This window comes from Oreochromis niloticus, linkage group LG14 (genome assembly GCF_001858045.2).
Source record: "Oreochromis niloticus isolate F11D_XX linkage group LG14, O_niloticus_UMD_NMBU, whole genome shotgun sequence".
Lineage (NCBI taxonomy): Eukaryota > Metazoa > Chordata > Actinopteri > Cichliformes > Cichlidae > Oreochromis > Oreochromis niloticus.
The window spans coordinates 5284628-5300540 of NC_031979.2; the positions used below are offsets into that span (position 1 = coordinate 5284628).

Genomic DNA, 15913 nt, shown 5'->3' on the forward strand with positions numbered 1-15913 from the left:
AAATGTGCACGCGTGACATTAGGGGCGTTTGGGCGTTTTCGCTCGCCTCTTTCGCGTCCGGTGTGAACGCACCGTAAGTAAGCTGAAATTCTACTGCAAGGCAGCTGAAGCTGCCCAATTGAAAATAACAAATTGACAGGGGGAAAATGTTATTTGTACCTTTGAGAAGGGTCCAGCAAACCTCCAAAGTCCATTAAAGCCAAAGCCTGTAAATTGAGAGAAAGGAAGAGAAGGAAATGGAAGTAGTGAAACATCTTCATAGAAGTAGTGAAACATCTTCATAAAGTTAAAGAAGTCCAGTTGTCTTCTTTTTCAAGCTTCTAAGAACAGTGGAAGACAACTCAGTGAAAAAATGTCTACAAGCTTCTATCCATTTTCAGTACCTGTCAGCATCAGGGGACATAACAAAGTGCAAAACTAGGAAAGTTGGCATGTATAGCTTGTAAATCAATTTACTTTGTAAATAGGAAGGTTGGTACTGGGGGGGTGACTCCTCATGGTACACAACACTCTGGACAATGCCGTGGACAGGGTTCAGGAGATTGATATCCTGGCACATGGATAGCACAGTGTTGATCTTGGAGTCCAGTAGATTGTGGCTGAGTGGGTGAACAGAGAAAACAATATTGGGGCACATGGTTATGTGGTTATACAAGTTAGCCTTTTAAAAAGCTCAAGGGTTTTACTGGTAATTGAAAGTATCGAGGTACACTTTCACTGACAATTACCACAACGAGTGTAAAAATGAGAAAAAACTTCTTGTATTATAAAATCTTAGTAAAGCGAACACCTATAGCAGAGTTCATCTGTTCTGATGTAGGATATATTTGTTAAAACTAACATTTTAACTGAAAATATTGGTTAGAAGGCGCCGATAACCATTCAGATAAAAGACTGAGCAAGCTGCCTCCTGTATGGAACCATGGCTCTTTATTGAGTCTGGAAGTGGACTGGCAAAGTATTGGATTGGAAAGCTTCCCTATCTAAGAGCAAAATGAAGCCTGGCCTACCACTACAGAAAATCTAGCATAGTCCAAAAACGATCCCAGGATTATTTCACCTAATCTGAACAAGAACAGACTTAACAGACTGAACAGAAGACTGGCAGCAGCCATTTGATCCTGTCTGTCTTATAACCATGAAGACTTTACCTTTATACTCCAAAAATATCTGAAAAATTCAAAGGTCAAATGTTTCAGGTCAGACAAAAAAACAAACAAACAAAAAAAAAACTCAGATAACAGGACTAGACAACATGTTCATTACTTACACAACTGGAAAAACCTTTGGGAAGACAACACTAGCTTCAGCTAAATACTCATACAGAATCCGCTGGTCAAAGTCATCAGTGGTGTATTTGACCTGGGTGGCCTGAAAAACAACAACAAGAGTGAAAAGTGCACATGAGCTGAAAGGTAACAGCATATAAAGTAAGCTGTATGGTGTGTTTCCTCACCAGCACAGTGAGCAGCAGAGCCTGGATCTTTGGGTCGGTAAGCACCTCCTCGTCCAGCAGAACATTGGACTCTGATACAGACACCTTGCGAAGGTGAGAGTTTCCAATTCTCTGTGTCTCTGTAATTACAACAATGAGGTATCACATAGAATATGTCCTTGAACAAACTTTAGAATCATATCAATCATAGAAGGATATGCTTGGATCAATACCTTGTGCTATACTCTCACCTATCTCATAGTCGTTCTCTGCTACACGCCTCATCTTTGGAGGGGTAGTCATGCCTGACTCCATTTCTGGTCTCTTTGGTGCTTTGGAGTCTGATATGAGATGATCAAAGCTCTTCCGGGTGCCTAGCCAACACACAAACACAGAAGACTTGAAATTTGGAGATTTAACACAGATATTCGGGGGTGGGGGGTCTTTCTAAGGAAAGACTGACAGATATAACAAAAAACTGAGGGATTGGACATACCCAAGAGCTTCTTGGTGTTGGCCTGTGAAGGCTGACCCATGTCTAGGCTCATCGACTTGCGTGTTCGAGGGCTAATCTGGCCCATTGTTGGATAATGAGCTGAAAGGTAGCGCTCTGAAACCTGAGGTGATGTCCACGGCTGAGTTTCATTCAAAGTTCTGAGAGAACAGTAATAGGACAATTGTTAGCAAGTAGGTTACAAACTCATTTTTAACCTAGAAATTCCACAATGGAGGAAGGTTGACGACTGTCCCTAATGACAGACAACTAACCAAACAGAATTGTGGTTGTATCTTTGGTCATGAAACTAAACATTGGACTACTAATACTTACAAGAATAGAGCATGAAATGATGCAGCAATCAAAAAACATATCTATGCCATGATGGGAGAAAAAACCCCCGAACAACACCAACAACAAACAGAAAAAAAGAAAAAAAAAAGGAAAAGTAGATGTGGATGGATAAAATGGATAACAAAATCCAATCGAGTGTCATCAAGCTTTTAAAGTTATGGTCATAACTCAGTTTCTCAGATTTAGTCTAGCTTGCAATATGACTTGTCCTGAAGTCTCTAACATTGTGCTTAACTGACATTAACAAATCAATTACTGCAAACCTTTTTAAAAAAAAAAATTTAAATAATAATTTGAACTGGCCCAAAACTGAAATGTGTGTTCAGGACACAGGCTGAAAGGGTATAACCACCAGTTAAAAGTCTTGTAGTCATTTTAGATTCTGGATTGCACTTTAAAACCCACACTGACATCATACTGATACTGCCTAAGGGAAGCATGTATAATGTAAACAGAATTGGTCCTAGCAGTGAACCCTGTGGAACTCCATAATTAACCTTAGTGTATGAAGAAGACTCTCCATTTACACGAACAAATTGGAGTCTATTAGATAGACCTGATACAAACCACTGCAGCGCAGTACCTGTAATACCTACAGCATGCTCTAATTGTTCTAATAGAATATTATGGTCAACATTGAACGCTGCACTGAGGTCTAGCAAGCCAAGCACAGAGATAATGTTACATCTGTGAGATGATTATGGGTCATTTTTTCACTAATGGTTAAAATTTTATTTGTGAAATCATGAAGTCATTACTAGTTAACGTTAAAGGAATGGTTGGCTCAACAGTGCTCTGACTTTTTGTCAGCCTGGCTACAGTGCTGAAGAGAAATCTAGGGTTGTTCTTATTTTCTTCAATCAGTGATGAACAGTAAGATGTTCGAGGTTTACGGAAGGCTTTCTTATAAAGCAACAAACAATTTCTTCAGGCTAAATGATGATCTTCTAAATTTGTGACACACCATTTCCTCTCCAGCTTACAAGTTATCTGCTTTAGGCTACGTGCTTGAGAATTATACCAGGGAGTCAAGTACTTCTGATTTGAGGCACTATTTTTCACAGGAGCTACAGTATCCAGAGTCATACATAGTAAGGAGGTAAAATTATTAACAAGATAATCGACCTCTGTTGGACTAGTGTTCAGGTAGCTGCCCTGCTCTGTGTTGGTACAGGGCATTGAAGATGATAACAGTGGGTGGATTATATTCTCAGAATCAGAAAGACTTTATTTATCCCCAAGGGGCAATTAACAACTCATACTGAGTTACAGCCCTTTCAGAAAGTCATCTACTGTGAAGAAACCTACTCCCCACTGCTGTGTAATCAATTATTGTAAATTTAAATCAGGAAATGATCAGACAAAAGAGGGTTTTCAGGAAACACTGTTAAATGTTCAGTTTCTATGCCATATGTTAAAACAAGTGTGATTAAAGTGGTGGGTGGGTTCTTTTACAATATTAATATAACTAATATAAATTAAATTTTTTTTCTGCTTAAAATTCAGATTTTGTTGAAACAAATTGTTGGTTTTAGTTGAAACTGACAATTGTGATTTTCTGATGTCGGAGTTTTTGTTTGAAGAAGGAAGGCTCTTATTTCATCATTTTTTAATGTAATGCAAATGAAGTGCAACAGCTGAACAAGAAGCATTAAAATATGAAAAGCCAGAATCCCTCATTTTAACATTATCATCGAGTTGGGGAACATGCAAAGAAGATTATTGTTTTTACACAGTGTTCTATAAAAACTTTCTGCCAAATGATTCCTCCAAAGAGAACTGTGCATGTGTGTTAAAATTATAGCCAGCCACAGCGAGTGATATTTGGGACAGAATTTAGAAGTCACTGGCCTTCTTGGGCTTACTTGTCTGTAAATGTTTATTTTTGGCTTTAAAATTACTGTAGTGATTTATCAGAGATGTGCAGAGCACAGAAGAAAAGTTTAAAAAATAAATGAACAAAAAATACAGGCGGTTCCTGCAGTTTCCCATAAAGTTTATTCCCTAAATTTAGGTTGAGGGGTGATGGGATGATGATGTTGCTGCTTTGATTGCACAATCCCAAGAAATTATATAGAAAATGTATAAAACAGATATCAGTTGTTTTTGTCATTGCATATAAAAAAAAAAAAAACAGTTTATGGGGGCTGGAGTGCTGCTTGCATGGTCACTCATTAAGACCAGGTATATAAATTTGCATTTTCTAAGTTTTTGCACTAAACCTAACTCGGTAATTAACTATATAACTAACTAACTAAATACTGCAGTATTAGGTTGGACATTTATTTGAGTATTAAAATGAAGGTGACATACCAAGATTAGCAGCAGTAATATAGCAATGCAGGCAAAAAGCTGGACACTCCAGTCCTGTGCTTTATTGCAAGCAATGTCACATTTTTACACATTTTTGGCTTAGCATAAGTAGAGTACTATGAAAACAGAAGTCTGCATTAGTGAGCAGACTCTTGCTCTTGAGCTAACTTCCACTTTAGTTTGTTATCTTCAGTTTTTATTGTCTTTTAATCAGCTCACCTGCACATAGGATCAGTCATACGACTTGAGAAGGTGTCCATAGGAACTGGGTCCATGGAGAGGTCAGAAATTAATAGTGACTTCCTGTGTTTGAGGCTGCAGCGACTTCGGACCTCCTCAGATACAGTGAGTAGTGCTACACAAAACAACAAAATGTTAGTTATGATGATCATAGCTGTTAGAAGGGCACACCCAAACCACTTCAACTAAGAAGGGTTAACAGCTCAGACATTGGTTCAGTATTAATGTTAAGATCCACTGATATCTGAGTTAGCAAACACTACCCAAGTTCCTCAACTTCGTCACACGATGACTTCAAATATCCAGCAAATGAAAGATATTTCAAATGTGTTAAAGTGCTAAAAATTACCATAAGAAACAGTATACAGTAAAATTACACTGAACATCTTATGTACCAGCCAGATAGGCCACACTCTGGGTGTTGACCTCAAACTTGTCACATTTCAGATGCTTGCTGATGAGAGCCAACAGTGTGTGAAGGATTCTCACTGTCCTTGCGACTGTGGTGGCTGATGGGTGCCTGTAGCCTGAAAGACATGTATAAAACATGCTGAGAAACAGAAAGACAGATGGCAATGGAAATGTCATTGTGTACAAAAACAATCAAACAAAATATAGTGCTGAGGGGGGACAAACCAACACACATAATAAAACGCGTTGCTTTTCACAGTCACGCTGTGTGACTTCCTTTCTTAGATACTGTAGTTAAATGCAGACAGCCATTTTTAGACATAGCACTTCCTTTGTACATACTCTGAAGCTTCATTTCTAAAATCACACTGACAGCAGATTTGTGTGTCTGTGTAACTGTGTTTTCGCAGACTAAATATCTATAAACAAGTGTTTAGAATCATGACACACCAGTTTACCTTTGAGTAGGTGGCCCACCAGTGCAAAGTTAAAGTTGGCGCTAAAGTTGAGGCCGACAAAGTGATCCATCTGCTTACAGTGCCATTCTAAAGGACGTCTGATCTCCATGAATACTTCTTCTGGACTCTGGAGGACAAATTATATGTTAAAAAAAACTCTTTATCAATGGTCATATCGATGTATGGCCACAATACATTTCCTGCACACAGATGTTACTTTTGGCTACATGATGGAAGTCTAGTGCTTAATACTGAATCAAATATCTCTTTATTAGATTCTTGAAGACATTTAACACACAAAAAAGACCAATCAGTTTTTTAGCTCCTGTCAGAGAAGTTCTACATAAAAGTAATGGGTGATATGCAGTGCCTGATAATATTCTGACTGTCTTATAAATGAGTGTGTTTACATTCACTTCAATAACCTGGTCACAGAAAGAAACCTGAGAAGCACTGCAGTCATCTGGTTACTTACCATCACCACTACCCACTTTTCTAAATTGAAAGCGTGCCTACAGTGGATGACCTTAAGTTATAAGCCATATTCACATAAACCAGTGGTTCCCAAACTCCATTGCGGTTTATTTCACACCTCAAACATTTAGTAAACAATTAAGCAAATACAAGTAAACGGCAATAAATTACAGGTAGTAATAAAATATACTACTAACTCTTTTACGCTACGTCCACACCTACACCGGTATTTTTGAAAACGCAGCTGTTTCTATGCGTTTGGGCTTTTCGTCAACACGTAAACAGCGTTGCGATTCACCGAAAACGGAGATTATTTAAAACTCCTTTTTTGCGTTTATGTGTGCACGAGGATTACAGAGTTCGTCACGCAACGTCAAAGGTATGTGCCTCTTTTCACGTCACGCTGTGCGCCACGTTATTGTTTACATGAGATGAATTGCAGAATGGCAGATAGAGACAAAATACTGTTACTGTTAATCTGACTATCTGCAGGTTTTACACGCTTACATATACACACACAGTTACTGTCCCTCCATTTAGAAAGGCAGAGGCGTCATGGTGTAATTATTTTACGTGTAGTTGTTTTTTTTCCTGTGTAATAATATTCAACATTGCTGTCAATACATTTTTCAAAAAATGCCTCTCTGTGCAAAATAGGTTCAAAAACAAAAACAGTTGTGGGATACTGTTTGTCCGTGATTTGAACAGGGGGGGGAACAAATTATGGCAGGATCAGCCTGATATTATTTGTATCCCACTGTAACTTTACTGCATAAAGAGCTAACATGTCCAAAATGTCAGGAGTAGCTAGTTATTACAAGAAGTGTTTGTGAACTAAAAATCAAGAATGTGGGATACTGTTTGTCTGTGATTTGGAGAGCCCAGCGCTGCTCCCGACGCAGCGAAACTAATTTTGCAGGGGAGACCTACCTTGGCACTTGTGCAGGTGAAGCCAAAGGGAAGATATGCTTCACCATATTTTCTAGTCTTTGGCTTGGAAGGAAGTTGGTTTGGAAACATATTTGGCGATGCTTCATCTCCTGCTTTGCGTTTGTGTGGGAGCCCCGCCAAAAACCTGTCCACAGTGTCCAAGCGCTTTTTTTTTTTTTCCTTTTCATACCGCCCCCCTGCAATGGCTCTGTGCCCCCCCTAGGGGGCGGGCCCCACACTTTGGGAACCTCTGACATAAACAATGCTCCTGGGCATTGATACAAACTAAATTATACATATACAAAGCAAAAAGTTGATTAAGACCATCCATCAGGTGACAAATTCAAACAATATACAACTGCAGGAATGAAAAAGCAGTATATAATGTGTTTTACCTTATCATTGAAAACGCGCATTGTGTCCAGAGTGTGGAGGTTCTGCTCCAGCAGGGCCGTTCCAGCTGAGTAAAGGTTGACTTCATCCAGCTGCAGCACAGCTATTGCCACCCAGAACAGAGCTTTGTGCATGGGAGATTCCTGGGAGATTAAACAAACAAAGACAAATTTAATTAATATTACAAAGGGGATAGTGATAAACAAAGAGTCAATAAAGTTTCACTTTATAAGAATATGATGCACAGAGTTACCAAGTTGAAAAGAAAGGAAAAGAACTAACAGTCTGAAACAATTTGATTTTGAACAGAGTTGTAAATTTTTTCAAAGTCTGAAAGGTTTCCCAACTGTGACAAAAAGTAGATCTATACTAGATGAATACCTTGCTGAGTAGAGGTTGTAGCTTAGTCAGAGCAATGACTGTGGCCTCTATTAATACTTGGCTGTTGTAATTGTCTGGCCCCTTCAGACAGCTCTCTAGACCCTGAAATGAAAAGAAGAGTGAGTGAAATAAGAAGGAGCAAGAAGGAAGAAGAACAAAATGTTAAACATAATTTTTCTGTGAAATGTTAGCCGTACACAATGCATGAAATAAAGAAGTCAAAGACATAGTGAAGTAAAATTCACAGGTGTATGCGAAGCAGCTTTACTCTACAAATGTCTATGCAGACACGTAAAAGACTGAAACACACATTCTGTTCACGGATCAGACTGCCTGGTAAATGACTCAAGGCCCTCACCCGGTCTATGCTGAGCAGAGGGCTAGCCTTGCTTAGGATTCGAATGATCTGCTTGATCTGGCCATGGCTCACTCTTTTACTGATGCAGCCAAAAACCACCAGTGCTCTGGGCTGAAGAGATGGGTTGTATTGGAATGCAAACCTGGAATCCAAAGACAAATAAATACCTGTTCTACACTGAAAATCTATGCAACTGAATGTAATAAAGTAGAACACAAGAAGATCATACTTTTGTGCAAGTTCTGTCCACTGGTCTAACCACTTGCAGCTTGGTATGTCCCTCATACAAGCCTGGACCAAAGACACATAACTCAATCAGTATTTAATAAACTAAATATACCAATTAGACAAACAGTCAATTTTATAATAATAACTTTTTATTAAACAGAAAAGGGTATTAGGAAGGCAGAGAGAGAGTAAAAACATGTAAAAATCCTGTTTTTCTTAGCTGACCTCCATGATTTCCAGTAAGGCCTCAGTGACGGTTTCAAGAGAGGACAGTGCAAAGGTCTCCCTCTCATACGAGCCTGGTGAGAATGAGCGGTCTCTGTAGCTGGAGCGGAAGGCAATCACAGCGGCTGATTTGACTTTGCTGATGCCAAACAGCAGGTAGAACTTGGGCAGGGAGAACTCAGTCAGACTCAGCCTCAGAACCTGCTTTGTTTCCTCTGTATTCAACACAAAAACATGGTTCTTTTTTCAGGTCACAGTAGCTTACTCTTTACTTTTTGTTTCGCGTGTCCATTGTGTGCCTACATGCCATGCAAACTCATGCATCTAGCTTTATGAGGATACCTCCCATTATTCACTGACCAATAAAGAAGAAAACAAATGAACAAACATTTCCTCACCACTGAAGTTGAGCTGAGAGCAGGTGCAGAGGGAGTGGATAATGTTGATGACCAAACCATGAGTGGAGGCCCTGAGGGACAGAGGCCCAGTGGCTACTAGCAGGGTTACCACATGGAACAGATAAGGCAAGTGGGCTGCCACATCTAGAGAGTTGTTGAAGGACAACATGAGCATGTAGCGAGCCAAGATGGCAATGTCATCCCACATCAGGTGCTGCTCCAGTGTTGGCGTTGGGGACAAACACGTCTTGTCGATGATCTTACACATCCGCCCAATGACCTACCACAAAGAATAGGTGTAGAATCATTATGTCTAGCATGTCTTTAACCTCCCAATTTAGGTTATGTCTAAGCATCTCATTTGGGTTAAAGGTCAGGATCAAGTGCTTATTCTCTCCAAAGCTTTGGCTCATTGTTTGCTGCATCTGCAACTAAGCTAATGCTTAGTAGCAGATGCAGCAAATTGGACAGAATAAGCACTTGATCCTGACCTTTAACCCAAATGAGATAATGGCATATGTGATACCTTGATATCGGTGACATAATTGTCACCGATATCAAGGTGTCACATATGCCATTATCTGAACATTGCCTCAGTTTAGTCCTTCAATTAATATCATTATTATTCATTGTTTTTTTGTTTTTTTTTTTTACAGTAGACACATGAATACAGATGTTAGCTAGCCACATAACCGTTTGCAGTTCTTTGTTGTTTATTTTCACTCTTTTTTCAGAATTGAAAGTTGAAAAAACAAACATAAATAAAGCTTGGTGTGTTGGTACAGGGTTATTGATGCAATTTGTTTTAGAATAAAATAATAACTCACAGGAGCAGATCAGTTGCGATTAGAATGAGTGGAAATCTAGTCCCCAATAGTAAATTGTTCTGTATTGCATATGAGATCTGATTTATGACATGAAAAACTATCCAATGTTTGCTCAGAGGAAGTCCTATGGACTCTCCCCATCCTCCTAGTCTTCCCTGCAGTCCTCGAGTCTATGCAATACAGATTCATAAGATGGAATCTCCACGTGAGAAACCGTTTTTAGAAATGTGTTGCCTTTTCCAGCTTAATGCATCTGTACAATATTACATCTAAGTGCCTGTGAAAGTTGTTGGGTGTAATATATGCCTTACATCAACTACTTTATTTTCTTCTATTTTTTTATAGATTGGATACCTATGTTTTCAGAAGGACAGTTTCTGTCATTATCAAGACTTTATGAACATAAAGAAAAAACACAAAATAAAACAGAGAAGAGCACATCCACACACCACACCTGATCTCCAAGAAGCTACTGTATTAAAGACGACTTCCACAGTGGATAACTGGAAACATTTTACTGGGGGCATTACTCATGATATTCAATCAGATTGTGAATGTCTGTAATTATGACTATGTTCTCCGTAGAAGCCTGTGGAATTGTCATTGAAAACCACTTCCTGTTGCTGCTTTTTTAAATTTCAAGCAATCAAACGATTATTTAAAGAAAATGGTAGAAAAGCTTTATCCTTACACAACCACAGCTGTACTTTAAGGCCTTATAAGATGTAATGAAAGAGACTTAGTTTAAATGGAGCTCAGTGTTGACTGCTTGATCTACTTGCGTAAGCTAATAATAACTTCTCAAAGATGTTGAACTCTGTAGTAAAATCATGGTTTTATAGGAGTGCTTACCCATAGCCAATAAAAGCAACACTAAAGAGGATATGCAAACTTAATAATAAATGTATCACTAGTAAACTAATAATACTAATCATGACCCTTAATAATCCTTTTGGTTATGAAGCTGACATACTGGACTATACGGCTATTCTAACCAGTTAAAAAAAATGGCATTTATTCAAGTTTTGGGAGACAAAGAGTTCAAGAACAGCAAACAAGGAGCCATTGTGTCCAGTAGGCTGTACTGCCATGACATCATGCTGAAACTCTACAGATAACACCAGGATAAAGACTCAAGTAAAAAGTCCAAAGTCCAATTTTATATATAGTTTTTCAAATTCAGTACAATACTTTAGTAAGACCAAACTAACCTGCAGAGAAAAACAATACTACAACTTAAACATATTTTTTTTCTTAGTCAACAGTCTTTACAATGGCCACTATTGACAGTGATGGTGTCTGCTATAATCGGAGCCAGGGCCTTGGGTTTTCTTTTGTGTCTGCCTGTGTATATTGTGTTTGTTTATCCAAACAGCAGCTTGGATTTGGAACAAGAGCACACAGATAATGGATAGTGATTGAATGAGTTTGTCTCTTTAGCTTCTACAAATCAAGAGTGAATCCCAGCTGGATTTATTTCTTCCATCAGTATGTAAGTAATTATTAACTGACTTTAACATTTAAATATATTTTCTATTATAGGTTTCTGTGTAGGAGTAGGAGTATGCCCTTGACCACCAAAATCTAATGATTTCCCTTAAGTCTAAGGACTTTGGCCAAATTTGTAGAGATTTCTTTGAGATGTAAAGAGAAAGAATTTAAGAATTTAAGGGACACTGTCACTGTAACCTTTGACCACCAAAAATTTGATGTTAAGATTTGGGACAATTATTGTAGTGTCTTTACAATATAAAGCACCTTGAGGGAACTGTTGTTGTGATTTGATTATATAAATAAAACTGAATTGAACTGAATCGGGACTTGTGTGCATGTACAGATAGACGACCCAAAGATACAAGTCATGTGGCCACTGTGTGGTTGTCAGGGTGGAAACATGACAAAGGCAAAAAATTGTCAGTTGCATTGGTTCATGTACATTTCTGCTTTTAGGCCATATGATGTGGTGGCTTTTGTTGATTTGTTTTTCTGTCCTGAACTACAGGCTCTCTGGCACTACAGGCACTTTTTAAACTTGCAGCCTGAAAGCATTAATCATTAATCCATATAGTATATCCTTAATTAACCATAATTAACCATAACCAAATGAGCTGACGTTGACCAAGTAGAAGTGAGTCTATTAAGAAGTGTTAGCACCAGGTCAGGGTTTGTGTGTGTGGGTCTGTGTGTAAATATCTATATCTCGAAGGTTTGATGTTAAATTTGTGGGCCAGTGCATTATACGGTACTGCTATCATGCCCTGGCCCCATTGTGCCCTACCTACTGTCTGTAGTTTCAAGACATAAGGCTAATAATCCTACAAACTACAGTAATATTAAGCCCCTTTCAGACAACTTTAATAGGTTGTCCCTAATTACATTTGCATATCATAATGCAGCATGCACAGAGGTAATAAAAGCACAGTGCTCAGAAAGAGAAGAGTTTGACAAATGGCAGGAAAGTGTAATGTAGTTCCCCAAGTGGAAGAATATATAAGCTCTCTTTCTGATGGACGTTTATTCTTTTATATTTTCCCAGAACTCTTTCATTATTCTTTGTAATAGATGTAAATCAGCACAGAAATTGCCCCTAGTGGGAACAGTATGTAATCACTGAATTTCTCCTTTTCGCCTGATTTGGCATTGAAGGAAAGTTCTGAAAAGAAAAGTAATTACTTTATCTATATCTTATGTATATTAAAATGTATAGGATAATGAGTATATGTGTTGGCATGAAATACGATGTAGGAATGGTCCTGTTTAACAAAATGCAAAGGTTTTTACAACCGCTTTAGTTGATCAGTTGTTTACTCAAACACACTGCTCTGCTCATTTAACAGAACCCCAAGTCACTTTCCATCATCAATGTCATTAAATCCTTTCCATGAGTCCATCCAAAATGATTTCAACATGATTATTTTCTGTGTATCAGTTGCCATTGTGCTCTCACCTTGTTGGAGACCAATTTGACATTTCCTGAAGCTAGAGCCACTGCAGTATCAGCCATAACCTCTGCTTTGATGGAACCCAGGCCTCCTGTGGCACTGGTCTTAATAAAGCTGTCTAAGACCACATCCAGCAGGTCTGTTATCTGAAGGTGAGATGGTTAAAAGGCCAGAATCCAAAACACACATGTACTTATTTAGCTGCTGAGGGGGTGGGTAAACTTACCTGGCCCAGGCTGCCCCAGATCTTAGCCTGGATAGAGGGATACATCTGTTTTTCATTTATTGTCATGGTGATGAGTTTGTCCAAAATGGCAGTGACCCGCTGGCGCTTGGCATCGTCATTGTGCTTACAGAAGCGGACCAGGTTGAGCAGCCAGGGTGTCATGTACTCCAAGCAGAGATGCTTCAGCTCGATGCCTGCAAGAGAACAGCAGCACTTAGACCTTACGGTTTATTTTAATGTTAATAATATATTACTATATTGCCAAAAATATTCAATGGTCCTGTCTTCACACACATATGAACTTAAGTAAAGTTTATTTATTAAGCACTTTTCACAGACAAATGTTTTTTTAAAAGAATCCACAGAGTCAACCAAACACAGTTGTGGTGGTACACTGATCCACAGCCTGGTGCCACAGACTGAAAGGCTCTGTCCCCTTTGATCTTCTGTCGTGTATGGCAAACAACCAACAGACTCTGAGTCTGTGAACGGAGACAACGAGCAGCAGTGTATTTTTTAAGAAGCTGAGATAAATAATCTGGGGCCCGGCCATTTAGTGCTCTGTATGCTAAAACAAGAACTTTAAAATGAATTCTAAAATCTACTGGGAGCCGATGTAGTAATGTGAGCACGGTTGCTAGAACGTGTTAATAGTCTGGGTGCAGCACTTTGTATAGCTTGGAGGCGAAAAAGGGACGATTTGTCCAAGCTGGTAAACAGAGCATTACACTAAACTAAATGCGATGACACAAATGCAGGAATAATTTTTTTCCAGTTCAGTTGAGGAGACCACATGTTGCAATTTAGAAATGTACCGTAAATGAAAGAAACAGGAACCAGACAAAGCTTTAACATGCAACTCAAATATTACTCCAAGGACAGAAAGAAGCAAGAACCTGACTGATTTTAGAATGTAGTTCAAGAGGAGCTGCAATGACGGTCTCAGTCTTGTTGGTGTTTAAAACAAGGTAATTGCTAGAGAGCCAATAAGTAATCTGAGTTAAGTAGTGGACTAGGGTGGACAACCAATCCAGCAGATGAGTCTTAAAAGACATATACAACTGAATGTCATCGGCATACATTGGATAAGAAATGTCACTAAAAGACTAAATAATCCCAGCTAAAGAAAGCATGTAGAAGGAAAATAATAATGGACTCAAAATTGAACCCTGTGGAACCCCGCAGGTTAGGGACGTAATGTTAGAGGAGAACTTGTCTGTTCCAACAAAGAAGGTCCTATCAGACAAGTATGAAGAAAACCAGTCTGGCTTTCTTTCTCTGGCAGACAAACCTTAAGCCTACTAAGTAGGAATTTGTTTTCAATGGTATCAAAGGCTGCGCTGTCACCAAACAAAATGATCACAGAACCCTGCATCAGAAGCCATTAAAAGATCATGACAGACCTTCAAGGGAGCGGTCTCAGTGGAACGCTGCCTCTGAAAGCCAGACTGCAAAGGGTAAAAATATGTAATCTGCATAGTAAAGATCTGAACTGATTTTCTACTATTTTTTCTAGTAATTTGCTTATAAATGGCCTATTGAATTAGGCTTAAAATAATTACCAGTAGAGCTGGATTCAAGATTTTGTTTCTTCAATGGAGGAGTGATCTCTGCATGTTTAAAATGGGATAGATGGGGTGTGTCACTGAACTGTTGATGACAGATAACAATGTGGGACCAATGCTGGAGAGAGTCCCAGACAGGACAGAGGGAGGTAATATATAATATAAAAAGCAAAAAGCAAGCAAAAAAATGAGGACTTCATTTTACTTTAGTAGTGATATCTCGTTCTTAATCCATAGGGTTTAATATGATGTCAATCCACTTTTTGCATCTATAACAACTTGAAATTTTCTTGGAAAGATTTCCACAAAGTTTAGGAGTGTGTTTATGGACATTTTTTATCATTCTTCCATAAACGCATTTGTGAGGTCCGACACTGATTTTGGATAAAAAGGTCTGGGTCGCAGTCTCTGTTCCATTTCATTGTAAAGGTGTTCTATAGTTTTGAGATCAGGACCGTGTTCATGCCAGTCCAGTTCTTCCATGCTAAACTCACTCACCCATGTCCTTATGGAGCTTGCCCTGTGCCCTGGTGCGCAGTCATGTTGGAATAGGAAGGTCCATTCCCAAACCAGACTGTTCCCACAAAGTTGTGAGCATGAAAATGTCCTAAATGTATTTGTAAGCTGAATCATATGAAATGAAGCTCACATATGAAGAGCTGCTTTCACTGGAACTAGGGGCCTGAGCACAACTCTTGAAAAACAACAGCACCACAATCACCGTCCACCAAACTTAATACTTGGCACAGTGTAGTCAAAAGAAGCATCTCAGTCAGTTGCATTGCCAGAACAAGTCTTTACTGCTCTAGAGTCCAGTGGCCACGTGATTTACACCACTGCATCCAAAGTTTGGCCTTAAACTTGCTGATGTTAGGTTCTGCCATGAAAACCTATTCCATGAAGCTCCTTATGCAGTGTTCTTGAGTTGGTGACCTTTATGCACTGTGCACTTCAGTATCCACATAAAATCATATGCCATACTGTCATTCCCATACGCTCCCCTCCCCCCGTAGTTATGTAACATAAAATCATATGCCATACTGTCATTCCCATACGCTCCCCTCCCCCCGTAGTTATGTAAAAAAAAAAAAAAGAAGAAGAGAGAAACAAAAAAACCCCAACAACTTTATGGATTTTAGTGAGGTGAGCTGGTGGCGGTATGAGTACAATGTATCTATTCCATTTAGAGAGGTAACATCTTTGAATAATAAACTGAGGCAGTTTCATGACTGAGTGTATGTGAGAGCTTATGTATAGTA

At 38.9% G+C, this 15913-nt stretch overlaps 1 protein-coding gene across 2 annotated transcripts in view; it reads right to left on the reverse strand.

Moving 5' to 3' along the window:
• The window catches only part of nf1a (neurofibromin 1a), a gene marked incomplete at its 5' end in the record, with an annotated part of 121227 nt that overhangs the window by 10546 nt on the left and 94768 nt on the right, over positions 1-15913 (reverse strand). For both annotated transcript variants that reach the window (XM_025898425.1, XM_025898424.1), the window contains 17 exon segments: positions 160-206; positions 457-599; positions 1271-1371; positions 1457-1575; positions 1687-1809; positions 1932-2089; positions 4818-4953; positions 5234-5365; positions 5708-5834; positions 7507-7647; positions 7886-7987; positions 8244-8385; positions 8473-8534; positions 8697-8911; positions 9095-9374; positions 12869-13009; positions 13090-13283. In XM_025898425.1, coding sequence (XP_025754210.1) covers positions 160-206; positions 457-599; positions 1271-1371; positions 1457-1575; positions 1687-1809; positions 1932-2089; positions 4818-4953; positions 5234-5365; positions 5708-5834; positions 7507-7647; positions 7886-7987; positions 8244-8385; positions 8473-8534; positions 8697-8911; positions 9095-9374; positions 12869-13009; positions 13090-13283 — 2363 coding nt within the window.